The sequence below is a fragment of the Drosophila willistoni genome, chromosome 3R (assembly GCF_018902025.1).
Source record: "Drosophila willistoni isolate 14030-0811.24 chromosome 3R, UCI_dwil_1.1, whole genome shotgun sequence".
Lineage (NCBI taxonomy): Eukaryota > Metazoa > Arthropoda > Insecta > Diptera > Drosophilidae > Drosophila > Drosophila willistoni.
In genome coordinates this window covers 24,589,494-24,615,471 of record NC_061086.1, presented here as the reverse complement: position 1 = coordinate 24,615,471, position 25,978 = coordinate 24,589,494, and the positions used below count along the sequence as shown (strand labels likewise).

Here is a 25,978-nt window from a genome sequence, read left to right as displayed (position 1 = left end):
TGTATAAATATTTAACAGTCCAAGGTAAGGTGGTTGTTTTTAGTTTATCACAATAACTTTCGAATTTCACTTGACATTTGCTGCTCACTTGCCAATTAAAAGCTTCACTAATTTGCTTCTAGTCACCTTGTTCACTCACATAAACGTTACCCAAACATAAATAATAATAAAATAAAATGAATTATCAATGTTGTATATTATTTATTATTTTTATTTCCACTTTTATAATTTAACTCGCAATTTTGGCGACCGCGAAACACCAACACAACCGCTCACTTTGAAAACAAAACAATAACAATGCTCCAAAAGCACTAGTGCTGCCAGATCAATGCACATCAATGTTACCAGATACCTAATAAAACAAAACCATAACAATTCCCGCCCCCGCCACAACTCTCATTTGACGCTCGGTGGCGCTCTCAACCGAATTCGCTCGCTTAACATTCGCCGTAAAAATTGAACGTTCGCCACAATAAAACAACAACAATACCAAAAAACCACTATTGTGTCAAGCGCCACCTAGCAAACATAGTGCTCTCATTAACTCGCTAGAGAGCGCCACCGGGGTGGGAAAATATCGATATTTGTAAATATCCGATACATCGATTTCAAATTTTTTGCCATCTCTGTTTCTCCTCGTATTGCGCGCTCGCGGTCGTTTTTCGCGAATTTTTATTGGTAATAGCAATAATTTATAAATTTTTTGTGTTTATTGTGCGTATTTTAAAGGATCTTACTATTTTTTCAATCATTGCTTTGAGAGCAGACAACAAGAAGTATATAAAAAGTAAGTGGCCGAATGGTCTTTGATGGCAAAATGCCTGCACATACACACATACGCATGTACACGCGAATTTGCGAATTTCATTTTGTTGGCCCGCCGCTTGTTGGTGTTGTTGCTGTTGCGCTGGTGTGTTTTGTATGTGCGAAACATTAATTAATTGTCGCATTTTCAGTTTCGCTATAAAAAACAAACAGAAACATGTGAAACGTGTTGTGGTTTATTTGCTTTTAGTTTATAAATGGCCAAATTGCGTTGCCGGTATCAGTATTGGTGTTTGTTGGCGCGGGCGAATGGCGGGCAATCATGTTTATGCCCTGCGAAATTTGTGAAGTAGCGAGTTTGCAAAAATGGACAATAAGTACCAACGAGATTGTGATTGTCACTCAAGTACGTAGATTAGGAATTTGGCTAACGCATAAACTCCTTGAGTGATGATAGATAATAAACGCACTCGCACAGGTGAATGAACCTTTTTGCGTTGTTTTGTAATCTTAACTGTTTTTTATGTTATTGTGAACGAATCTTTTAATTGTTTTAAGCGCGGGCAAACAAAAACACCCACACTGAAGGACCCACAAATACACCAATGTTGCGGTGGAACATGCATTCTGCATACAGTTAGGCATTGATCTTCGATGTTGCTTCCCCCCCACCAACATCGTATCGTGGAAGAGTCCCCGCATTCTCTGTTATTTTGTGTAAAATTCTCATTATTTGTGAGTTCATTTGCATGTTTGTTTAATTTTTGTTCATTCCACGGCTGCAGACGCAGCACCGGCAGTGGGAACAAATGTTATTGAACCTTTTGCGTTGCTCTCAAAATTTGTCATATTCATACAATTCTTTGTAAAAACACATTTCAACGGTAAATGTTTATTAATAACCACTGCGAAAATAAGAACAATTTTTCATTTTGTCATTTTGTTTTAATTTTTTTTACAATTTTCTTTGGTTTTGTTTTCTGTTTTGTTTTTTGTTTTCTATATAAGGCAAAGCGTTTGCATAAAAATACACTTGTTGATTTTCCGTTTTTGTTTAAACTTTAAGCATATGCTTTCTAACTCCAATATAATAGAACTTTGTTTTGTAAACCTTTTTCCACTTCTTCACTTCCATTTTGATCTAATTGATACATCTGCTATAGGTTATCGTGCACAACTGTACAACGATTTTCTTGTCTTCTGCTTTTCTTTTTTTGTTTTTTATTTGCAATATTTGATTTGTTTAAATAAATTTACTAGGCAAGTAAAATTGTTGTTACTAGAAAGCGCTCCAAAAGCAAAAGCCTCAATAGGTAATTTCTTAGATTTGCTATAGCAATAGTTAGATTGGTTTGTTGTGTAATTCAGTGTAGAAATTGTCGAATATGTTGTATATGTATGTTTGTATTTATACAAAAAGATTGTAAATTGAATTTACATTAAGGTAAATTGTAATATGTAAATTAATTAATAATACATAGGTATATAAGTACATATTGTATAATTTAAGTAAGTGTATAATATAGTATAAGAACAAGGCAATTTATTTAGTTTTGTGTATGTTGTTTTCGCATTTTTGGTTCATTTCCCCAACATTGCTAACTAAATGTACATATCGTAAGAGAAATCATCGTACAGAGAGAGGAGTAGGGGAGGAGGGGAATCGAAATGTAGTGAAATAACAATAAAACAGAAGAAAGGAGACTGGGGACACGGCTCAAAGGATGTATTTGCCCTTACCCCGATGCTCCGCTTGCCGCGTCGACGATGTAGCGGCTGCCAGTAAGAAACTAGAGCTACCATTACTTGAGCTAGTAGTACTGCCATAGCTTCCGTAGCTGGCATATCCGAAACCGCCGCCGAGCGGCAGGGCGTTTAGCTAAATCATGAGAGCCGAAAACGGATTGTAGCGCATGATCTTTGACAGAAGGATCCAGAGTACCGAAGTAATGGCGCACAGTACGACTCCACCCCATCCCAAATCCAGACTCCATGAAGTAAGGAAAATGCGTGCTCCCAAGAGGGGTTTGGCCATTATCGCAACGCCGCCAGGACGCGCCACTATGCCATCCACAGTGCCATCGTAATCGCTGTCCAGCATGGGGCGTCCCTGCTGTCGCTTAAAATGGATGATCATAAGCGTAAACAGGGCAAACAATGCTATTCACAAATATTAAGAGAGAGAGTGATAAAATCCAAGTTCCCATGATGAAGTTCGTGACCAACACTTACCAGCAAGGAGATACATTACTCCTGTGATCAAAATGGCGCTGATCTGCCTTTGGCATACTCCAAAAGCTCCGACCAATGCCGCACTTCCCAAAATAATGAGGCATACCAATGAGCAGGATATGGAGAGATTCTGCATTCCTATCGGAATTAAACACACACAATAAAAATCAGTCTTGTCCTATGCCTTACAGAAGAATTTTTAAGGATTCAGTGTACATGGGAAATATCACCAGGTTAGATTGATTGAAGCCAAGCTAAGCTTATGTTGAAGAATGATTGACAAGCAGAGTGCGGAAAAGCAAATGAATCACACGGTATTTGTGCAACAAAAATGGTATCCTCAAAGTCTAAAGCTGTGGTGGTCATGGTCCCGAAGAGCTTAGTTAATTTCACATCCGGTCAACTGCCATAGAATACCCACAATCCTAACACCCGTGAAACCAATTACCCAATAGACTCTCTGCCAGAGACAACGGCAATTAAATCTCATGTGGCCCAGCGCACACAATAAAAAAACGAAAACTAAAGTGGCCATTGCCTCGACGGTGGGAGTCAGGTGAGGAATAAATGAACGAGACATGCCACACGGTGACCTATTTTCCTTTCTCCTTTCCTTCTTTTTTTGCGTGCCTCTTGCAACAGAAACTCTCGACATGAACATGTTTCATCTGCTAGTCGGTCGTTTGGTCGGTCTGTCCCATCGATGTATGATGTAGGGGAACGGTGCAAAAGTCTTGGCTAGTTGCTGGTGGTAATTACATTATACTACATACAATGGCAAGGACATACATACAATATGTACATTCCGTTTTTTGTGTCCTTTTTGTTCATTTTTATCTGTGATATGCGCTCAAAGGATTTGCGGTCGCGCACAGAAATGGGATTTGTGGTAATGACTTGTGAAATGTGCGACAGCTTGGAGCTTACAAATTTTAAGCCAGATGAATGCGCAACTGAATCATGGTGAGCCACAGAAACTAAGAGATGCGGTGAGGTGTTGGCGTGAAAAAAGCAATACGGCATTAGGTAAAGAAAAACAGTGGCCATTTTTAGTGGTCCGGTCTACATACATCAAAAGTGACGTCTAGGGTACAACCTACATAGTGTTTAGTGAGGGTGAACGTGGGATTGGGGCTGGTGGGATTCACTAAAGAAGTGGTTACCATTAAAAAATCAAAAATTTAATAAGCATAAATACAAAAACATATTCACTCATACATATCCTAATCTTATCGTCCACAGATCACACTCATTTTACTGGAAAGAGAGAAAGATATTTGAAATGTCCGCTGAAGCTGAAGCTATTGTAACAGCGGGAGCTGCCGATGCATCTGATGAACCTATTAAGAAAAGCGTAGATCCTGTTGCTGCTACTCCGGACACCACACCTGATAATGGTGTCTTGGAGACAGAAGGAACCGGCAATTCCGAACAAGACAGAGCCGAGAAAATTCTGAAAGCTAAGGAGCTATTCAGTCAAGGATCTCGTAACTTTCTCGTGAAAAGCTATGATGAGGCGGCCGATGAGTTGAGCCAGGTGTGCCAGATATACGAGGAGGTCTACGGCGAGTTGGCTAACGAATTGGGACAACCGCTTTTGTTGTGAGTAATTATTAAAATGACGGGGGCGGAGTACAATTTGATGATTCACATACGATATATAATAACTTTTACGTCTTACACAGATATGCCAAGTCGTTAATTGCCATGGCTCTCGATGAGAACAAAGTGATTGATGTGCCTGATGAGGCGGGCAATGAGGATGACGATGATGAGGATATGGATGATGCCGACGACGAGGAAAAATCGGAGGAGTCCAAGTCAAATGGAGCCGCAAGCACAAATGACAAGAAAAAGTTGGAGAGCATCAAAGAGGGATCGGGTTCAGATGAAGCTGATTCCACAGGAGATGCCGAGCTACCCAAATCAGAAACTGCTACCAAGAAGCCACCAACCGGAGTCGATGAAGTGAGCAGCAGCAATGGAGGACCATCTAGCAATGATGACGAGCGTCCAAGCACTTCGAATGGTGAGGCAGCGGCTAGCACCAGTAACGGTGCCGCTACACCCAACTTGGATATAGAAGATGAACAGATGGAGGATGAGGCCGAGGCTGAGGAGGGTGTCAGCGGAAGTCTTCAATTGGCATGGGAAATATTGGAGGCGGCAGCCAAAATCTTTTCTCGTCAAGGGCTCAGTGGTCTTAGCTATTTGGCTGAAGTCCAAACGGAATTGGCTAATATTGAGTTTGAGAATGGCATCTTAGATGCGGCACGGGAGGATTATGGTAAGTACAAGTCACTGCAACTGCATAAATGAGACCATCTAACTCATCGATTTTGCCACACAGAGAAAGCGTTGAAAATTCACGCCGAATTGCCCACTCAGAATCGTCGTGCCCTAGCCGAATTGCATTACAAAATTGGCTTAACCTATCTTATGCAGCAGCTGAATAAGGAAGGTGCCACTGCCTTGCGTAATTCTAGTGCCCTGATCGAAGAGGAAATTGGGGAAATAAAGAGCAAAGAGGAACCCACTGAACGTGAAAAGAATAATATGCTCGATTTGGAAGAAACGAAGCAAGAGATACTTGCCAAGATTCAAGAGATCGAAGAGATGCAAGCACAGGTAAGAATCCATGAGAATTTTAATGGGAATTTAAAGTAAGAAATTTTTGTAATTTTATAGACTATCGCTGAAGTACGTGCCGCTTTGGATAGCTACATAAAGCCCATGAGTAGCGGCAATGGTGAGGCAGCTGCAACTTCTTCTACGTCCTCGTCTACCAATGGAGCATCAAGTTCGTTTTCTTCGTCGTCGGGTGCAGCAGCAGCAGCGACAAGTGCTGCTTCATCGTCGGCCATTAGCAGCAGCTCGACCAAGCCCACAGATATAACGCATCTGATCAAACGCAAGAAGCCCGAAGAGCCCAGCTCAGAGGCGGAAGCCTTGTGCTCTCCGGCCAAGCGGCCAGCGGTTTAGAGAAAACAAACATTCCAGTTAAACACTCACACACACACATATATCGGATACTTAAATTCACACACATACAAACAACACACACACAACATTTCTATCCAATTATTTATGCTATTTCTGTTTTTTGCTATTTTCTACAACAATCTCTATAAGTCTGTAAGATCACAATCACAATTTAGTGCTAAGTGCGTATCATAAAAAAATGAGAAATGTTTTCATATTAAAAAAGAAGATAAAAAAAGAAAAGTAAGGAGGAATTATAACCGGAAGAAAGCGTTAAACAATAAACGTACGGGAATTGCCTCAAAAATTGTGGATTAAAACTAATTGCCAATCAAGGGAGGAGGATTAAATGGATCAAGGATCAAGGCTTGCACCCCTTAATACGTACTCAGATGCGGCTGCAGTGTGACCTGTGACTCACTGTGCTGCCAATCGTTTCGCTGTTCCTCCCCGCGTGCATTCTCCATGGAACCGGCCAAATAGTTAACGCATGGTGGTGCCCCACGCGGAAATTTGGGATTGCGTCGCAGTTCCTGTAGCTGCTGCATGTTCAAGTCTATGCACAGTGTCCAAATTCCACCATGCATCGGCACCAAGAATACTGAATCACGGCGAAATCGATGATCGGCTGAAAAGAAAATAAAAGGATACAAGTTCTAGGTAGTTTTAAAAGTGAGAAGTCAAAACCATACCCCTTTTGTCGGGCTTAAGCATGGCCACTTGTTCGTCCAGCAGCCATTCCAAATGCAATCCTGATCGATTCGAATAGCGGTCCAAACTATTTCGATCCCACGTAACATGCTCCCAATGGTCAGTCATAATCGCGGCACACAACATGGCCGTGGCACTCGTTGTCATCAGCAGAGTCACAAAAAGGAAAAGCACCGGAGGGGGGCCCATACAGCAGCTGGAACAGCAGGCACTGGCTCCAGCAGCACTGCCCATGCCGAGTCCTTCCATGTGTGAGCCAAGTGAAGTTGGGGAACCTGCGCCACTCCCACTGCCCCGTCGTTGAATGACCTTGGCACAACTGTTCTGACGCAGTAGAATACTATTACTCCGTCTCAGGCTCTCAACGGCGGCTGCAGCAGCTGCAGTTGTGGCGGCAGATTCAAATTGCAAGGAACCTCCGACCACAGAGGAGGGATGCTCATAAATACTATTATGCCGGCTTGGGGCGAAATAATAGCATGTGGTTTGACGCGGTTCGGTTACCTGTTCCCCCCCAGACGGAGGTGGCAAATCCTCATTGCTGCTGGAGTAGACGATCGACTGCTTGAATTGATTTGAGTAGCAGTTCTGTTTAAAGGACTGCAAGTTCTGTTGGGGCTGCTGCTGCTGCTGGACGTAGAGTGCCTCGTAGTCACAGTGATGGGGATTGCGATAAATGACTGGCCAGGATCGTGTGGTCTTTGAGTTGTGGCTATATCGATTGGTCGTTGTTGTGCTGGATGCTGTGATTGCGGATGACTGGACAAGGGCGGCGTCACTGGGCTCCTCCACCAGGGGGGTCAGCTCGTTGGGAGGTTCACCTGGGTCCGAGGTGTCCAGGGGATGCTTCTGGTCCGGTTCGATTTCCTCGTGCTCCTCCTGGCGCTGCAGGACGCTCTTACTTCCACCGGCTGCCGCCGCTGTCAAGCTGAAATCCTCCTCCTCGACCAGAGTGGCGTTGCCAACGCCAAAGCCTGGCGAGAAAATCGTATTAGACGTCGGCTGTGATCGACTGCGTAGCAGAGCAAAGTGTTTGGCTTGAGCTTGAGCATTGTTCTGGACTTGAAAGGTGATCTCATGACGAGGATGGCTAACGCCGCTCGTTGGCGACGTGATGTTCACTTCTGGCACCGCACAGCGTTGGGCCGTCACCTTGTAACGGCTCCCGCTGGCATGATGGCCACCGCCCCCGCCCGCGGCCCCAGCCCCCTTTGACTTGGAGCGCATCAGTCATAAGTCACTCGAGTCTCGCTTCTTGATCTTGTTTAGGCTCATGTGGTTCGTGGTGGAGGGTGGTTGGCGATGTGATGTCAGATGGATGTTGTTGTTGTTGTTTTGTTTTTGCTTTTTGTGTGCGGCGCCTAAGAGTCTACTATGCAAAATGTAACTTTTTTGCTTTGTTTTTTTTTTTTTTTTTGAGTTTTTGTTTTATATTATATGGTTTTTCTTTGTGGTGCCACAATTCAAAAAATAAATTTCTACTAGCGGCTTTTGTTGTTGTTTGCTATTGTTGTTATTGTATTTGGTTGTTGTTGTTGTTGTTTAATTTGATGTAGTTGTTGTTGTTATTGTTGTTGTTGTTCTTGTTTATCTTGAAGTTATCTTTTGACTACGTTTTTTGTTAGCTTGAAGCTATATCAAAAAGGAAAAGAAAAGAAAGTAGAGAAAACAAATGTACAACATGAGTTTCGAAAAGAGTTCGAACAAAGAGAGCAAAGGACAGAGACAGTACGAGTATTAAAGGCGGACCCAGAGATATGAAACTAGGAAAATTTACCCCTTTAAGTAGGCAATACATTTTTTCTTTGCACAAGAACTATAAAGAACTTTCAAAAGTACTTATTTATAGTTCTTTAGAAGGTAAATTTTTATCCCATTTTACATCCCTACATCCGCCATTGTAGATATTATTAGAAAGGTGAGACAAATTGTAGCAAATGTGCTTAAAAAGTGCCGTTAGTAAAATCATAATGTGTGAGTGAAAAATCAATACATATAGAACTACTTACACACATACTTATACACAAATGTGGCTACATAATATAGATAAATAATTGCTAATATATCTAAACAAAAAAGGTTGTCATTAAATGAACTTCCATCTTCAGTAGATTTAAAGACAAACTGAGCTATTTGATAAAATTTTTGATAAGGTTTTCAACTTTCATGCATCCTTGAGTATCCGTTTTTACATCCGACTAACCCCTGATGCCAAAGAACAATAGCCAAGTTAAATTAAATTGCATTTGAAATTCCAATGTGCAAGTTTAGTGAAACTAATTTAATTTCATAGTTTTCCCCATTTTCATGCGCGAAATTTAGCTTATTTCCGAAATGCTTTTTGCTTTTTATTTTTTTCGTTGGTTTCTTCAAGTGCCGCCTGAAATAAATGAAATTACCTAAAAAATTCAATTGTACTCAGAGCGCGACCCGAATCCGGTGGCTGGCTTTCGAGTTCCTGCATTTTATATAAGGTTCAGCGGAAATCCGCAGGTATGGTGTGTGCTACCGAGAAGGAAGGCAAGCGCGGAGAGAGAGAGAGTTCCCGAGTAACCTACTAGACTGCCAACAAATTGAATTTGCTGAGTGCGCCAGGCCATTAGGAGTAGAACGATGGCCCATTACCGGGTACAGTGCAGCAGGTGTAATGTTTCGGGGCACAGAAACACTCTTTGTCATATATGCGGTCATAGGGCCAACCGCACATTCACCCAGTTTCCAAATCCCATTTGGATGTATTGCAGTTTTTCTCGTTGTTGCCATACCCATTAACTCTAGAGGATGGAATGCAGTATCTACGATGGTCAAATGTGACGAAAGGAATGCTTTTACAGGTACTTTCTCCTGGTCTTGGACTACCTGCAGGGTATTTGAAATTTCATCAAATAGTGCGAATAGTTTTGTTCTTTCTGTTTGTGGTCAGCAGCTGGGATTGCAGGAAGTGTGACCAAAAAAGGATTTCTCTTGGGGTTTTGCCTTTATTAAAAAATAACATTATAATTGCCGACCCATGTAGAATAATATAAAACGCAATTAGAATGAATCAGAACTGGAAACACAGTACACAGTACAACGGTATTAATTTAACAACTTTAAAGTGAATAAACATTGAGGTTTCTTTATATATGCGTGAGGCTTTCCAAATGACATGTATACGCTATAGCAAATCATTTGCAAGTCACTCACATCCTGTGATTCTCACATTGGCTTTTAGTCGCCTGGCACGTGCCTGGCCTTGTCTATCTGCCAGCTCGTTTATTTCTGATAAATTTTTAACGAAAATGAAATGAAAAATGGGCAAGCAAAACTGTTGCTCGTTTACATAATTGATCAGCTCAACTCTACATCGTACGTGTATGCGTGTGTGTGTGTGTGTGTGAACATACGCACATTGTGCTGATTCTCGTCCTTTTTCTGGTCAGTAGGTCATTATTAATAGCCAACTGAGCTCTTAACACAAATTAATTAACACGAATGGCGCACAAACTGTTTCATTTTCATTTGATTGAGTTATGGGGCCAAAGAAAACCTGATGCATAGAGTTGACGAGGGAGTCCAAGCCGAGCTAGAGAGTGACATAATAATTTGGTTATCCTGATGAAAGTTATCCACTTGATAGTCGACGCTTGCCTGGACCTGCCTTCAATGTCACAGGCTTACGCAATGCAATTGGGAACCAACACGTTCCACACTCAAATACACACACACACACATACACAGAGAAAGGAGCACACGTAAAATTGCCTTTCAGACCCCATATGATGCTGCTGCTGCTGCTGCATCGTGTACGTGAGTGTTTTACGAAAAGTTTGCTGAAAATGCAACAGCAACGAATCCATGGAAGGAGGTAACTGATTCGCCGGGCCATAGAGCTCTTTCATGTTTACAATAGGAAGTTTAAATAGACAAGACCGCTCTTACTGTTTATTTTTCAAGTGGGTAAACTGCAGCCAATGTTGTTTTTCTGAGTTGTATATGGAATATTATTTTGAAAAGTGATGAAACTTTTAGCTGTTACCGATAACAAATGTAATAAAGAGTTTAGACTTCAAGTAGACTCTTTTAAGTGTGAATTTATATTAACTATGGCCAGCATATACATAGAATACTTTGTGCCGAATATGCGGGCAAACAGTTTTAGCCATGTAATTAAGGGAACACTCAACACACCCTCACACACACAAACACACACATAAACACAGTCTTGACTGTGACAGGCTACTAGATTGCAAGTTTTGTTGTTGTTGTTACAGTTGGCGGTCGCTGGTCACCTTGACCAACCACAGGAATAAAGCCAACAACATGAACAACAAAAACATTTTTACCCAAAACGGGTCACCATGAATTTGCTGTCGAGCTAGACAGTCCTTTTCCTTTTCCCCTTTCCTATTTCATTCTCCCCCTTGCCTTGAGGCTTTCCCCAACACTCCTCTTTTTGCTCCTCCACCCCCCCACTGTGTACATGACGCAATGCAAATGAAAAATAATGCGCACACATTTGGAAACCACAGCGAAAGAAAGTAAAAAGAAAAATATAAAAACGGGAAATAAAAAAGAAAATAGCCAAAAAGAATGGGGGAATGTGCTTTACCCACAATATATATAACCCATCCTATGGCTGGAGGGCGCCGTCTGGAAACGCCGCAAAAGTTTTCCTCTGTTTTATTTGCTTCGCAAGCTCTTTTGCACTTTTAATTTTAGTTTTGTCGAGAGTCGTTTTTGGCGGTTTGTATGCGAAATCGGATGCGGATGCGGATACGGATGCGGATGCAAGTGCGAATGCAAGTGCGAAACGTGCCCAAGACAAAGTTCCCAAGGAATTTGCAAAAGCTGCAACGGCCAAGTTATTTAGCATTGGAGTTGGAGTTGCAAGCTATAAAACTCGTAAGCTAATTAAAACAAATCGGTAACAATTTCTTGGTAATTATGGCCAAATGTCACAGAATCTGCTGTACAAAAGTCAAATGTTTTATTTTTTTTTTTAACAGAAATTTACACAACAAGAAACTTTAAGAAATTTCCCCTTTTATATATATTAAATGAAAATTGCCTGTATTATTCTTAGTGGCTTACTAATATATTCTACTTAAAGCAAAGTGAAAGCACTTATATAATTATATAGCCTAAGCCATCACTTATTGTTAGATATCTCTATCCTTTACCAAGGCGATTAATAAATTCCCAGCTAGACATGGTATATAATTTACCAACGGCCATTACAATTAGTTTGCGTATGTGTATGTGTGTGTGTTGTCGGACATTTGGTAAAATGACACAGCAAAATACACACACTACTCCACTCTGGCACACAGAAAATTAATGGGCTGTCGTGTAGTCCCATGCATATGTTGAGCGTTTCTATAGAAATAACAACGCAAAAACAAAAACTAGATAAAGGCAGTTAATTTTGTAAAATGCCACATGTGGAAAGATGGCAAGAAGGTTGTCCTGTTGCCTTTTAGTATCCCCCTTTTTCCCCACTTTCATTAATGGGTACTTTCGTTTGCCACAAACTATGTCAAAGGTCAGCATTCAGTATATTTGTTTAAGTGATTGCATGAGTAAAGGGCTGGTGTTTTAGAGGACAGTAACCCAAATCACTTACTAATTACAAACTGAACACACTGGCCATAACATGCATACATACATATGTGTCAACGTATGTGTACGCATTTTCCCAGGACTCACATTGGCCCAGTTTTTGTTCCATATTTAAGCACTTGGCCATTTGCCCAAAATCTGAACTTCACTTTCACCAAGCAATTTATTTGTCTGCCCAAAGCCTATACGGAAGTAAAATGCATTCAAGGGCGCCCATTTCGCACATTTACTTTAAGGTTATTTATAACATTCTTGGCGCCTTGTACTAGATAGCAAATTTTTATGCGAATTTTGGCTAAGGAGCCAGGAGTCATTGCTCAAGGCCAATGTCATAAAGTTTTGCTTACGGAGAACATTTTTATGACAGCGTGAGAATCGAGTACTTTGTTTACATACATAAATCAATATACACACATATGAGTACACGAAAATGGTAAAAATGTGTTCTAAAAATTGAAATCTAAAACTTTATGTTGATTGCTTATACGAAAAGGGTGGCTGTTCTCCTTATTTAAAATTAATGTAGTACTTTAGGCTTAAGATATATATTTACAATTTCAACACTTTCAGCAGGTGAAATTGATCTCAAGAACACCTCATCCATTTCAGTGGCATGTCAAGTGGCGTCAATTTATGGAAGCAGCACATTGATAAGGATGCCAAAATGGGCGACACTTTTAAGCTCATTAGGCTCTAAAGCTCTAAAGAGGCTCAGTGACTCACATTCTGGCAATCAATGGAAGTTCAAGGTTTAGGTGAGGTGGGCGAGAGCATTGAATGCACCTGAAAGGGGCGTACATACATATATACGTTCTGCTAACTCAAACGAAATCTATATAACAAGTTTTTGCGTTCAGAACTTTTCTAAAAAGTGAAATAGTTTCTGTCAATAGAAGCAGTTGGATGTGAGGACGATGATGTCAAAGGTTGTTGTCGTTGTTGCTGTTCTGTTCTGGTGGCATTTGGGTCAATTTCAAAAATTTATGAGGCAATCGTCAAGACATGCCAATGCCAGCCGCATTGTTGAAGTCAAAGCACATAGTGGGATGGAAGCACAAAAAAAAAAAAAACAGAGACGGTCAAAGACAGCGGGGGAGGATGAGTGGATTGCCTTCTGGCCATGTTTCGTGTCTACACGTTTCTCCACTTTCCATTCTCATGGCAGGATTACTTGATGGCTCCCTGCTGCTTGTGCTGCTGCTTTTTCTGCTGCAGTGCAAAACAAAATTTAAAGAACTCAAGGCCACAAAATGTCAAATTGAATATAAATATATGTATATTGGACTCAGCTTGCGCATGATGCAGCACAATTTTTGTTTTTGGGTTCATTTTTTTGGTAATTTTATCGACCAATCGATTGCTGGGTGCAAAGGCAATTTCGCAGTTGACTTAGGACCTAATGCCATCAAAAATAAATCGCATGTCATGCCCACCCACATAAACATCAATTTACTCTTGTCTACCCATACACTAAGAACCCGTATAAGTATGCAACAATTTTTTGAAAAAATTACTTATACGACCCGTGTACTAAATATTCTCATTGTTTTGTTTTCTATTTGTCCATTGTATAATTTCTATCGTCGGATTTTGCTGCTACTGCTTCTGTCGTTGGTATTTTTAAGAAAACATTTACTAAAAATTGATATTTGAAATAGACTTTTTTATGAGATTATCAGACAAATTGTTGCACTTGAATTTTTTATTTGTTATTGACAGCTGCTTCATGACTGTAGAGTTTCAACTTTGAAAGTATGTTTTTTATAAATGAATAAATTATTTCATTCTTTTGTGCATTCACTAGTTAACCAGTTTGGGTAAGAATTTAATTGTAAAGTGAACAAACGGCAAACTCAAGTATAAATACAAAATAATAAAAACTTGACGTCAATGTAAATGTAACCCTGACGCATACACACTCTCGTAGCTCTAGAAAACAGAAACAAAAAAACAACTAGCAACTTGATTTCTAGCCAAAAATAAAACAAAAAACAAACAAAGGGGAACAAGAACTATGAAAACAAAAATAGAAAATGACATAAACGCAAAAGGACACGCGCCATGTCACGCGCTGCCACGCCCCGCAATGCGCCATTTCTCAAATGCATTCAAGTGCATGCAAATGCCATGATGACTTGCTCCTGACTTGCTTCTGACATCGAGTTATGACTTTGTCCGTCAACAACTTGAAAAAAATTATGCTAAATTATGCAGTCGAGCGTTCTAATTGTTGTCTAGGATTAAATGCAAGCCGCACCGCAAAAGTGAGAACTTTAAATTTGCAACTTGCAACTTTTTTTTATGGCTAACATCACGCAAACAACTAGGGATCGAAATGGTAGAAGCAGGACGAAAGTGTGAAGCCAATGGCAACAGCAAATTTTCTCATGGGCGCCGGCATTTATCACGATTGCCACTAATCGATTGAAATTGTCGAACTTTTGGCATTAAAGCTAAACCAAACGAAAGTTTTTTTCTTCTTTTTCCTAAGTCAACTAAAAATTTAGTTCCAACGAAATGTGTGTTTAGCTCTTGAAGGAGGCTTTAGTTCAAAATACACCACAATAGAGTACAATAGAGTCGTGAATGGTGTTTCTAAAGACTTTAAAATATAATTTTCATCTTCTTTTCATAAAATAAATATAGCGTGGGTAAACAAACCGTACTCCATCATCTAAATATATTTTAGTTCTTGTGCTGCTTGCCGTGGGTAAAATTGGATTGTCTGTTTAAACATAATTTAAGATAATACATCATAACACTTCATTAACAAAGACACTTTCCCATTAATATTCATTTAAAATGTATTCATTTTAAATAGAACAATTCAATTTGCAACTGAATCAATGAAATATTTAAGCACTTCGGCAAAGCCAATTGAACAATTTGCTCATACAACGAAGCGTATAAAATTTAAGCAGAATAACAATTGTTTGTTCGCTTCTGGCACATATTTGTTTGCTTGTTGTCTGTTTGCATAATTCAGTAAACTCGTATGTTTGGTCAATGGGGCATAGCGAATTGGTAAACACATGGACACATGAAGTCAATCAATTTAAAGCCGGGTAACATTTTAAATCAATTCGTTGAACACTTGTAGCATTTAAGATATCGAACAGCCAACACGGTCTGTATATTTGGGCTTAGTTAGGTCTTTTATCTATCTGCGTTCTCTTTGCCAATGTGGATGTGTGTGTAAAGTCGAAAGTCAAATCACGCCATTTATCAAGTCATGGCCATTATTGCTATTGCCGCACAGGGCCAACTTCTTTGCACTCATCTTTCAAGCAGCTTTCGTTCAGTGGATCTTTCTGTCCAAAACTTGGACCGCCTGATATATACATACAGATACACACATATTATATAGCCGTTGTTTTCCCAATTTTCAAATGCGAAATTCAATTGAGCATTGAATAAAAAGTTTCCTGCCGAAAGCATTGGCATTTTTAAGAAACAAACATTTATACAAAAATACCAAAGCATTTACAAGTTTGACTTCTTCTTGGAAATTCTCTTACTTCTTTATCTTCTCGTTTCACAAGGGTTGCTTATAAAGTTTACGTTGAGAAAACTATGAAATGTTTGAAAAAGTCTTTTGTCTTGGCAAATGAATGTATATGAAATTTTACAGACTCAAGAATCTATCATGATATGTGAGACCATATGTAGTTTATATTTATCAGTTAAGTTATTTTCCATTAAGAAGCAAAGTTTTTAAGCTACCCCAAGAAATGGCTAAGCACATGGCGTATTTTTAATGATTTGCTTTTTGCTGACTCTATACCGACCCACCAAGCCTCATTTTCAATATAATGTACATAATTTGATATGGCCATTTTATATAAACGTATATATATAGATGTGTATACTTATTCATTTATATGTATATATACATATGTATATACATATGTATATGTATGTTTATACAATTTGTGTCTTTAGCTTTTGCTTTGGCTTCGGCATTGGCTTCTTGGCGAATTATTAATGCCACTTTGCATAATGAAAAGTTAGCCAAGTTCAACATTTTCTTTGTTATTGCTTAACTTGTTGTTGTTCTTGATATTGTTATTGTTATTGTTGTTGGCGTTCTCGCTGATACTTGTCGATGTTGCTGTTGTCGACGAAAGCTTTTCAAATTAGGCTAAACAAAAATGTCGCATGTCTTGCCAAAATACATGTAGGAAAGTAAAATATTTGAAAACAAAAACAAATATTATATATAGACCGTGTATATTGTACCATATATTTCTGGTTTTGCCTTTTTGCTTGGCCATGGCCTGAACGAACCGCAATAATGGTTGTGACTGTTGTTGTTGTTGTCGTTGTTGCTGCCACCGCTGTAGTCACGTCACATGACAATGAGAAGCAATAAATCAAAACTTGCCAACATGAAATTAATATTTACGATCCCGGCTCAAGTCTATAAAAGTAATTTTGGCCTGATTGTCTTTAATGATTTGTTGCCTTTTACTTATTAAATACATACATATAGAAAATGCAATTGGAAATTTAAGACTGACAATCCCAAAATGTAGGCAACACTTTTTTTTAATTGACTTTGTTCTGTGATGTCGGAAATGCAATATGGGTTGACATTTAATCCCTTCTTCAGTATACCTTTATATATTATGCGCTATGAGAAAAGTTTTTGTGTGTTAAGCACAAGGACAACATCGTGTCAGACAATGACAACAATACGTTCTATGCCAACCTATGCCATGAACACATAAAACTTCTACAGAGGCAAACACAGAGCAAAATTCTTAGATGCAATTGAACGACACACAAGCACATACCTACGAGCATGTGAGGCACGTAGCATGTAACTCTCTGGCATGTTGGCCTTATGTCAAATGCTTCGATTTGGCCTCCCGTTTTATTGAACGACATCCGCAGGTGGCGATATATGACTGCCATGTCAGCCATGCACAATGCCTGGCATCACTGGGGCCCTCGCTGCCATTGGCAACCATTAATATGAATTGTCAGCAGACGATTCTTTGAATGAGAAAAGTGTTTTGATTCGGAATCAAAGTTATCATTACAATTGGGTTTTATTAGTGACAAAAGATAAACTCTTGATCGATGGCAGATTCTAGACTTAGATGGAATTTTGTTTACAATGCTCTTTGCTTTTTTAAAGCTTTAGCTTAGCGGATGGCTGGATAGAAGAAGAATTCTTATCTCTTTATCGTCGTGAAAACTTCATGGCATCTGGACATTGCCAACCGCAGAGACAGAGACAGAGACAGAAGTAGGAATAGGACAGTAAAGAGTCTGACATGCCATAACAAAAAGCAAATTATATTTTCATATTAAACGACGTATGAGTAATCCTCTAAACACACACACACACGCAGTCATCCACATGGAATGATGTCGTCGTGTCTGACAGTTGTCCGTCGTCCGTTTCTGTGTGTCAGGCAATTCTGTCTACTCTTTCTCCGTTTCTCTATGTCTCTCCCTCTTCCACATAATTCTCATTTTCATTTATTTATAGACTTGACGAGAACTGAACGCTAATGTCATTTCCATTTGCATGACGAGATTGCCGTTGGACGTGGCCGTCGACTGACATGAGAAGCAAAAAGCGATTGGCAGACAGGAAGTGTATAATACGCATTCTAAATCAGAATCCTAGTTATGGAATACCGAACAACTTAAACGTAATATAAATATGCATTTGGCCTTAAATTTCAAAAATTGATAGTATCTTAAAACTCAAGAGTTTTTTCCGTTTCAAAATAAATCACAAATTAAAATATTTCTCTCTTCCATTAGGCATTTCAGAAGAATATAAAACAAAAGCAAGTGCAAAAAAGGTATTGAGATCATAACTCAAAAACGTGCTCAAAAAATATTAAAAACTCAACATGCAATTGATTAAACACTTAATAGAACTAATTTTTAAAAGCGGACGTGTCATGGGTTTTACAATGCATTGGGGTCTAGTGGGTATATAGTTAAAGTGGAATGGCAATGCTTGTAGAGAGTAGGATATGATTGTTTAATGAGAGATTGTATTTTGGATATATTTCAAATGTCATTATGTAATTAGCACACAGACAATGCAAGCACTTAGACTTAATTATTTAGTTAATTGTTTTATTAATAGAGAAACACACTCAATCAACACTTACGTAAAACTGCAACTGTAAGTCACCTAATTGGTCCTATTCAATTAAATGCAATTTGATAATGGTTATATTTTTGTTTGTTGTTGTTGTTGTTTTTGATTTGAAAAAACGTATAAGTAAGTATATATATGTATATTTCATGCATGGGCAACTTGTCCTGTTTGTTACTTTCAGGCGCAACACCAACACAAACACAGGCAAAACACCAAAGATATATATGTATATATATGTATAAGTAGTTATATGTACATTCGTATATACTTATAGCACACACACATAGCAAAGCAACTCAAACACAAGCGTCGCCCGGCTCCAATGGCTCCAATAGTTAAGCGTAGACAAACATGACGTAAACCTCACAAAACAAAAAATTATTGCTGTTTCCTCACAAGGCGACTTAATTTTGGATGGAAAAACCAAAATGATTAATAAGTTTAAGAGTCCAGAATGTCTTTTGAGGCAATTCAGAGATAATTCCTGTATTTGCTTTAGCTGGAATTCAAGCTATATTTGTCTTTAATATCTTCCTTGGGAGAAGGCGTTGAAGCGGCAGGCGTCAGTCAAATCAGAGGTGTAGGCGCATAGACCAAGAGGCGTCGCGACATCAAGGACATTGAATACACAATGGAAATGAAGAGAACACCACAAACATCGAGATATTGTTAATTTTTGAAAATTCCTTATTATAGATTACACAACACTGAAAATATGCAACAGCAGGACATGCATTGTTGCCTTCACTTTCACTTTCGAAGCTACAAATATTGGCAGCAATTCCTCTTAAGTATACATAAGGCTAATTCGAGGCTAAAAACAACACTAAAATGCTAGCTAGCCGATATTTGCCGATATTTGTTGTTGTTCCGATAGTTGGTTTTGTTTTTTGTTGTTGGTTTTATTTGTATAGTTAAATTGCTCTAAATTCAGCCTCTGGCTGGCAATTGACACGTCTGAAGTGCACGAAAGCCGAGGACAGACTGAGTAAAGGACTTCGCCCTGCGATTTACCATTTCGTGTTTGCCAGTTCGTTTGAGTGAAGTCAACCTTTGAGTTGAAATTTGAGTGAGTTTTAATGCTTCTAAATACATATATATGTAAGTATATCCTATATAAATATGGGAAGTTAAAAGAATTTTCATTCCCTCTGCAATCTCTACCCAATGTAGATCGGAAACTTCTAAGATAAGAACAAATTTTATCAATTAGTCATCTTATAAAATGTGTTTTTTTCTACTTTAAACTCATTTTTGTATCTCCTTACTAGATACTAGGTAAGACAAAGTCGATATCCTGGCCAAGTTTGCAGAAATTGTGTGCGGCAATAATATTTGGATTTGCAGTTTTTTCCTAACCGTGCAACTAGCAACATTTCCGGTTTCCGTTTGGCATTAACGGCCGATTATCAACGGTTGAAGCGCTGGGAACGATTGCAGATGGTGCAGCTATGTATGTGGGGGAATGTGAGAGGAAACAAACAAAAAATTTAAAATATTTTCTTTTGACTATAAAATTTTATACAACTGGCCCAAAAGTCATTTATTTTGCATAAAAAAAAATAAGTGTGGCTGATCAAAAGAGGGATGCGAAGAGTGTGAAACTTGCCTTTACACCTTTTCTGCTGGCCTACCCAAGACGATAAAGCCGGAGACGACTACCCTCTAGGGCATTGGGTGCAAATGAGGAAAGTTAACAGCCAGACAGACATTGAGAGACCGAGACCGAGACCGAGACAAAGATAGAGGCTCGTGTAGTTGTTTATTTCAGACGCAGTTAAGTGAGCTTGAAATGGCCAGAGGTGAGTGCGTCTGTGTCGGGTGCTTGTGCCGTGTTTTGTAAAAGGAAACACATGTTTCACCGAGCAACCTGTTGTTCAATTTGCGCATAACTTTTACCCACACACACAAGACTGTATTCTGTCAGCCTTGTGTCACGGGTCGTATACACAATGATTTTAAAACAATTGGCTTAAATTCATTTAATTAAACAAAAACAACTTGCAACATAATTGTGCTACAGGTCGTATACACGATAATTGTTTGATAATAATTTACTAAATTTATGTTTTGTTCAAAAACTAAGCATGCCTTGCTCTGAAGGTTGCTAGGTTGTTATGGTTTTACCTCACATTTCCCCCCTTTCCATAGAAACCATCGAACAAACATATTTGGCCCGCAAAATATATGTCGTATCGTTTAAATCACACAAGAATTGATTAGCCTCGTAAATATGTCTAGAGAAAATAGATATAGTTCCACTATACGGTCCGCACCTGCATCGCGGGGCAGTATTCAAGTGTTCAGCAAACGTGCGAACCCAGCGCGCCTAGGTAATCTCCAAATCGCGCCAATGCGGCAGGAGGTGAAGCCGAAGGTTTTTCAGAAGAGCCAGAGTGTAAGTAGTGGTCTAAGCGAACCACCTGAACTGGTTGAACGTGACGGGTTGCAAGGTAAATCCTATTGGAATGCCGTTATCGATGATGTCGAGTTTGCCGCCTCGTGCCAAACCCAGCCGCGTATTCCCGTCGTGGACTATTCGCTGGTACTGCCGCCTCGTCTGCAGGAGCGTGTGAAACGTATACAAGACTATGATTACTCTAAATCTGATGATGACATCTATATAAGGGATGATATGCGAGAAGAGAGACCAGAGGATTACCTGAGTCAAAGCTCACAGGACAGTGAGGAGGAGAAGGATGTCCTTCTTGTGAGTAGTTCTTAAACCTAAACGATTTGTTGCCATAATTCGTCCTTGTGTGCTTCAGTTTGATCTGGCCCGTAATAAAGTCGAGGAACATTTTAACGAAAGCGACCACTCGGATATTGTCCGCATGGAACATGAGTTCGAGAAATTCGATCTCAAGCTGGATGAACCTGTTGGCCACACACACCGTACTGTGGACAGAACTAGTTGGTATGCCAAATTTCTATGCGCCTCCAGAGACAAACGAGTCTGCTGGCAATCAAAAGTGGAGCAAGGTGAACGAAATCATGCCTCGCATACCCTGGACGAGCAGGCAGAGGATCTAATGGATGCTGTTAGTAAATTATCTAATCCCTTGAACCAAACTCATTACTCAATTTGAATCTAACCCAAGTCAGCGGAACGTTTTGTGGAGTGGCTAAATTCCATAGGGACTGTGGAAAGCGATCTAACCCCTCATAAAGTTAAAAACCTCTTCTCTATTAAGGGAGATCGCACACTTTTGGCATCGGTTAAAACGGATCCCAAGGAAGTAAATGCCATTGCCCAAACAGTGGCCGATAAGTGGAACAAACCGCATGTAAGGCAAAATTACATATTTTTCTTAAACTGAAAAATTGTATACTCTTTTTTTTTGCTTGTATAGATGGCCATTGAGTTGAAATACGAAAAGCATATCAATGATCATGCCTCTCGTCCCGCGACCAAGCCCATTATCAGTGCTTTTGGACGCACCGTGCCGTTAAAAGAGAGACCCTGGGTGAAGCGATCAAGTGACACTATGATTAAAACAGTTTATCCCGAAGAACTGCTCACACGGGAGAAAATCTTTAAGGGCATCACACATCTGCGTAGCACAACAGCATTGATTGATTTCTATGTGGCCAATCCAAGATTGGAGAGACCACAATATTTGCTCCGAGGTGGCGACTTTGAACAGTCCAGTGCTAGTGAATCGGCAACGGAAGTGCCACTCTATGAACTATTGGGACTTCGCTATTAGAAATTTTTGTTTAGGTTTAAAATTAAAAAAATTAAATTGTTTTAAGTGAAATGTATTTAGATAAGTGTGCTTAGATGCTACTGCGTCAAGGTTGTTTGTATCCAAGGCAAATACGTTCCAACATTAACGTAAACACCTGGCACACCGGCTTGGGCACAGCCGATTCCCCAGGCCACCAGTCCCACAACATACCAGACCCCATTGTTGGTGCAAACCAATGGCGATCCACCGTCTCCTGTACACGCATCCTTGCCAGCTTCGCCGCCAGCGCAAATGAAACTAGTGGGACTCAAGACGAACGATGAGCCCAAGCGAGTGGATCGCAAAGCTGCCTGGCAATTGGCATTTGGTATCAGGGGCACATCCACTTGTCGCTCAATCGCCTGGTAAGCTCCTGTGGGACCAAAATCATTCTTACCCCAGCCAGCAACCCAGCAACGTTGACCCACAAAACTGGTGGTGGGCAGGCAAATTGTGCCCACGGTTGACTTACTGGTCAAGGATACAGCCTGCGCTAACTTAAGGATGGCCACATCGTTTTGAAGATTGGTAGGATTAAATGAAGGATTCACATAGACATTGGAAATATAAACATCTTGGGCGGGTATCGGCTCACTTGTGCTGGCCGCATCCCATTCCCCAAGTCGCACCTTAAATGAAGTCAGACTGGATAGAGAAGGACATTACTAATGGAGAAATTGGGTTAAACGGGGCTGCGGCCCCGACTATTTAGAAATTTACCCCAAATTGTAAACCTTATGGGCGGCGGTAAGAACATGTTGTGCCGTAATCAGTGCGCCTCCACCCAAGTAGACATCTGCTGTGGTCAACAGCGCTGCTTGCCACGGATAGGCACCAAAACTGGCCTGTCCAGGACTAGCCTGTGAAGCGCCTGGCGGTGGTGGGAACCGACGACCGCATTGATAGCTTCCTGCCTGACAACAAGCCACTAGTCCATAGCTACAGGTCAATGTGGAGGCTGTTGTTGGCGGTGTGGGCTAAAGAATGTCCTTATGTATAACCCATAATTATTAACCATTTACACTCACATAAAGTCCTCCATTATTCACAATTCGAATGTCTAATTGTCCACTCCCATCGGTAGGGACTGTGGGCAAAGGATTCGCACAGGATCCGGGAGGCACACACTGGCAATAACTAGTTCCAGGATTAACTATACTGGGTACTGGAGGCCAAGTGCCTGGTGGTGCTGGTAGTAATGGCGGAACTAATGTTCCCACAACCAGTTGCCTGGTAAGAACTAAACAAATATCCTCAGTAATGTTAGAAAAGAGCTCATCTCCATATTGACCTACTCGTGTGATTTGCAGTATTCCCCACATCGCTGGGTTGTGGTACCCCAGGAGCCTCCTTATTTGGTTCATTGCCGACTTGAGGAGCACCAAACTTCCAGCTGAAAGCGCCACCAGCGAGTAACTGCATCAAGAGTAAAAATAAGCCAACCCACTCCGACATTTCTTCTCTACTCAACCCTTTGCCAACGAAAACTAAATTGTCCACGCAACACTCTACTTGCCTATATAGTCCAACCATGAATAATAAAATTGACCAACAAATGGCCTCCATTTAGAGTATAGTATAATTTTTGTTTAGGGATTTTCCGATAGAGAGAGTTGCATAGCGCAACAAAAAACATTACACATTGGGCGACAAAAAAAATGGACAATCATAAAGAATATTACAATAAAACTTAAAAATATTTGCGTACCGAATTGAAGTTACTCTTCCAAACAACATGGGACATTAAAACCTTAAACATAAGCAAACTATTAAATGCTAACTTGCATTGTAACTGGTAAACCAAAAATTGTTATTACCCCCATTGGAAAATTATAGAGACATTTTGCCTGTTTAAATCATGAGACTCGAAGTTGAGATTCCAAATGTATGTGAGTCCGGTTATTGCATATTAAATAAATTAATTTTGAATTTAACGTTGTTCGGAATATGGAACTGTGCTAATTTGACCCTCGTCTTTTTGTCTGTTTGCACTATATTGTGCACATATTTTTGTTACTATTTAATTTGATTCTAACAACTTAATAGTTTAATGGTAAAAATTGGTTGTCGTAATAATCCAAACACTTTCCGCTTGGTCGCCGCCAAATTGTGAATATCTACATAAAGGTATTGCCCCAACTTCTATGATTAAACCTTTTTGGAGGCGTTAAGTTTCCAGAGATAAAGCTATGCGAAGCTTTTGCTGTAGAGCTTTCTCATATCAGTTGACTAATCGAAATTGTTTTTAGATTTCTAATATCACTTTTAATCAGAACGCCTAGCAAATAAGTCGTAGCATTAGAGAAAATGGGTAACGTAGAACTAGACTTTTCAGCTATACCCAAATTGCACGGGCGTCAAAACTTTTGGCAATGGCGAATCCTTTTGCGTGCCTACCTAGAAGCAAACGATCTGTGGAAAAACAACCTTCCCAAAGAGGTAAATTCATACATTTGTATACTTTGTGTATATAGAGATATGTAGTTCATTATCTTTATTTCAGAGTCCCCATGCCAAATTTATAATTTTGGCTACTGTACAGGGCGATAAGATTGAGCCAGCCTATGACGATGAGTCTTGCCAATATATATTTCAGAACTTGGAACACCGTTTCGGACCATATAATTAGCTTAATATTCATTGAAATTAAAAAGAGATCTTAAATTAGTTTTTAAATTCTGGCTTAATTTATTTTTACAGCAAAAGAGCGCAAGCCATACTTTGCCTTACTGTCTCTCTTTCTCTCTTCCGTTATTTTTTTGCCAAGAGAAGAGAATTTTTTTGGGTCCCGATATTAAGGTTATATATTTAAATTCAACATGAACATGTGTGTATGTCTTGTGCGATCAGCACTAACTTACCAAATCAAACCTGTGTTATCCGATTTAAGGGTATTAAAATGTTGACTTCTACTTGCTGGTAGCTTACAAATTAATTGTCACACACAATAAATACGAACCATATAACCGACGGCCACGCATTATACACCAGTATTGGAAAATAACAGAGTTGCTTAATCATAACATTTGTCCTTTAACAGCGCGACAGTAGTTAACATAATACTGTATAACATGCCGATATTTTGCAATATTTTCGGGCACACTGTCTGTGAGTCTCTCCACCACCTAATTCTCGTAGAGCACCTCTCTCTCTCTTAGACTATGCTAAACCCATTTTAAAGCCGTTAAGTTTTTTGATATTTTTATCAGTACAACTTTTTCATATCAGAGGAATTAAAAGTTGACTAATTGAAATAATTTTGTATTTTTAAGTTCACTTTTAATCACAACGTCCAGCGAATAAGAAGCACAGAAAATGGGTCACAATGAACTGGACTTCTCGGCTATACCAAAATTGCATGGACACGAAAATTTTTGGCAATGGCGTGTCCTTCTCCATGCCTATCTAGAGGCGAATGATCTATGGAAACACGATCTACCCAAAGAGGTAGTGTATTATAAGTACATTAGTAATAAATTAATATTTAACATCTATTCGTTTCAGAATGCCCATGCCAAATTCATTATTTTGGCTACAGTACATGGCGATAAGATTGAGCCCACTTATGACAATGAAACTTGCCAAAATATATTTCAAAGCTTGCAAAGTCGATTCGGCCCTTACAATTGAGTAAAAATTTTAATAAAACCTTTGAAATTATAATTTTTCATTTCCACTAAAATCATCTTGATACTTGAATGATATTAAACAAGGCTATGACGGCCATTGGAAAATGAAAACAAAATTATGCATATTTCAATATTTTTTTAATTTGAGAGATTCAGTTTTATTTAAAAGTGAGTAAATGGTGTTGTGTTGCTTCAAC

At 39.6% G+C, this 25,978-nt stretch overlaps 6 protein-coding genes across 7 annotated transcripts; 4 read left to right on the top strand and 2 right to left on the bottom strand.

The window, feature by feature from the left end:
• The first annotated feature begins 626 nt into the window (after positions 1-626).
• LOC6648210 (protein NASP homolog) lies at positions 627-6,286 on the top strand. Of its 2 annotated transcripts, none has more exons than XM_002069957.4 (5): positions 627-787; positions 4,240-4,599; positions 4,683-5,284; positions 5,348-5,625; positions 5,686-6,286. In XM_002069957.4, the coding sequence occupies exons 2-5, from the start codon at positions 4,280-4,282 to the stop codon at positions 5,977-5,979; spliced, it is 1,494 nt and encodes a 497-aa protein (XP_002069993.1). In that variant the 5' UTR covers positions 627-787; positions 4,240-4,279; the 3' UTR covers positions 5,980-6,286. The 2 variants fall into 2 exon arrangements, with proteins under 2 accessions (XP_002069993.1, XP_046869609.1); XM_047013653.1 differs by having other exon boundaries at positions 637-678.
• On the bottom strand, positions 2,576-8,104 carry LOC6648211. Its single transcript, XM_002069958.4, has 4 exons — positions 6,672-8,104; positions 6,368-6,607; positions 2,998-3,135; positions 2,576-2,925 (listed from the first exon to the last, which is right to left on the bottom strand). The coding sequence occupies exons 1-4, from the start codon at positions 7,915-7,917 to the stop codon at positions 2,645-2,647; spliced, it is 1,905 nt and encodes a 634-aa protein (XP_002069994.2). The 5' UTR covers positions 7,918-8,104; the 3' UTR covers positions 2,576-2,644.
• A 12,419-nt stretch (positions 8,105-20,523) lies between these two features.
• LOC6648212 lies at positions 20,524-23,723 on the top strand. Its single transcript, XM_002069959.4, has 5 exons — positions 20,524-21,131; positions 21,190-21,462; positions 21,523-21,708; positions 21,775-23,385; positions 23,463-23,723. Exons 1-4 carry the CDS (start codon positions 20,655-20,657, stop codon positions 22,129-22,131), a joined length of 1,293 nt encoding a protein of 430 aa, XP_002069995.2. The 5' UTR covers positions 20,524-20,654; the 3' UTR covers positions 22,132-23,385; positions 23,463-23,723.
• LOC6648213 (phenoloxidase-activating factor 2) lies at positions 22,168-23,607 on the bottom strand. Its single transcript, XM_002069960.4, has 4 exons — positions 23,448-23,607; positions 23,181-23,392; positions 22,873-23,129; positions 22,168-22,797 (listed from the first exon to the last, which is right to left on the bottom strand). The coding sequence occupies exons 1-4, from the start codon at positions 23,605-23,607 to the stop codon at positions 22,209-22,211; spliced, it is 1,218 nt and encodes a 405-aa protein (XP_002069996.3). The 3' UTR covers positions 22,168-22,208.
• A 705-nt stretch (positions 23,724-24,428) lies between the features above and the next one.
• LOC26529811 lies at positions 24,429-24,828 on the top strand. The gene is made up of 2 exons (XM_015177509.3): positions 24,429-24,591; positions 24,656-24,828. Exons 1-2 carry the CDS (start codon positions 24,460-24,462, stop codon positions 24,779-24,781), a joined length of 258 nt encoding a protein of 85 aa, XP_015032995.1. The 5' UTR covers positions 24,429-24,459; the 3' UTR covers positions 24,782-24,828.
• A 602-nt stretch (positions 24,829-25,430) lies between these two features.
• Positions 25,431-25,848, top strand: LOC26529384. The gene is made up of 2 exons (XM_015177481.3): positions 25,431-25,599; positions 25,657-25,848. Exons 1-2 carry the CDS (start codon positions 25,468-25,470, stop codon positions 25,780-25,782), a joined length of 258 nt encoding a protein of 85 aa, XP_015032967.1. The 5' UTR covers positions 25,431-25,467; the 3' UTR covers positions 25,783-25,848.
• The last annotated feature ends 130 nt before the right edge of the window (positions 25,849-25,978 follow it).

Excerpts from the sequence above, each read along its gene's own strand:
- LOC6648210 (XM_002069957.4), top strand. The coding sequence starts at position 4,280 with ATGTCCGCTGAAGCTGAAGCTATTGTAACAGCGGGAGCTGCCGATGCA. Across the intron at positions 5,285-5,347 it reads TGCGGCACGGGAGGATTATG|AGAAAGCGTTGAAAATTCAC; the intron begins GTAAGTACAAGT and ends TTTGCCACACAG. Across the intron at positions 5,626-5,685 it reads TCGAAGAGATGCAAGCACAG|ACTATCGCTGAAGTACGTGC; the intron begins GTAAGAATCCAT and ends GTAATTTTATAG.
- LOC6648211 (XM_002069958.4), bottom strand. The coding sequence starts at position 7,917 with ATGCGCTCCAAGTCAAAGGGGGCTGGGGCCGCGGGCGGGGGCGGTGGC. Across the intron at positions 6,608-6,671 it reads GCTTAAGCCCGACAAAAGGG|CCGATCATCGATTTCGCCGT; the intron begins GTATGGTTTTGA and ends TTTTCTTTTCAG. Across the intron at positions 3,136-6,367 it reads CACACTGCAGCCGCATCTGA|GAATGCAGAATCTCTCCATA; the intron begins GTACGTATTAAG and ends TAATTCCGATAG.
- LOC6648212 (XM_002069959.4), top strand. The coding sequence starts at position 20,655 with ATGTCTAGAGAAAATAGATATAGTTCCACTATACGGTCCGCACCTGCA. Across the intron at positions 21,132-21,189 it reads AGGAGAAGGATGTCCTTCTT|TTTGATCTGGCCCGTAATAA; the intron begins GTGAGTAGTTCT and ends TGTGTGCTTCAG. Across the intron at positions 21,709-21,774 it reads ATAAGTGGAACAAACCGCAT|ATGGCCATTGAGTTGAAATA; the intron begins GTAAGGCAAAAT and ends TTGCTTGTATAG.
- LOC6648213 (XM_002069960.4), bottom strand. The coding sequence starts at position 23,607 with ATGTCGGAGTGGGTTGGCTTATTTTTACTCTTGATGCAGTTACTCGCT. Across the intron at positions 23,393-23,447 it reads GAATACTGCAAATCACACGA|TTCTTACCAGGCAACTGGTT; the intron begins GTAGGTCAATAT and ends ATATTTGTTTAG. Across the intron at positions 23,130-23,180 it reads TGAATAATGGAGGACTTTAT|CCCACACCGCCAACAACAGC; the intron begins GTGAGTGTAAAT and ends GACATTCTTTAG.
- LOC26529811 (XM_015177509.3), top strand. The coding sequence starts at position 24,460 with ATGGGTAACGTAGAACTAGACTTTTCAGCTATACCCAAATTGCACGGG. Across the intron at positions 24,592-24,655 it reads AAAACAACCTTCCCAAAGAG|AGTCCCCATGCCAAATTTAT; the intron begins GTAAATTCATAC and ends TCTTTATTTCAG.
- LOC26529384 (XM_015177481.3), top strand. The coding sequence starts at position 25,468 with ATGGGTCACAATGAACTGGACTTCTCGGCTATACCAAAATTGCATGGA. Across the intron at positions 25,600-25,656 it reads AACACGATCTACCCAAAGAG|AATGCCCATGCCAAATTCAT; the intron begins GTAGTGTATTAT and ends TATTCGTTTCAG.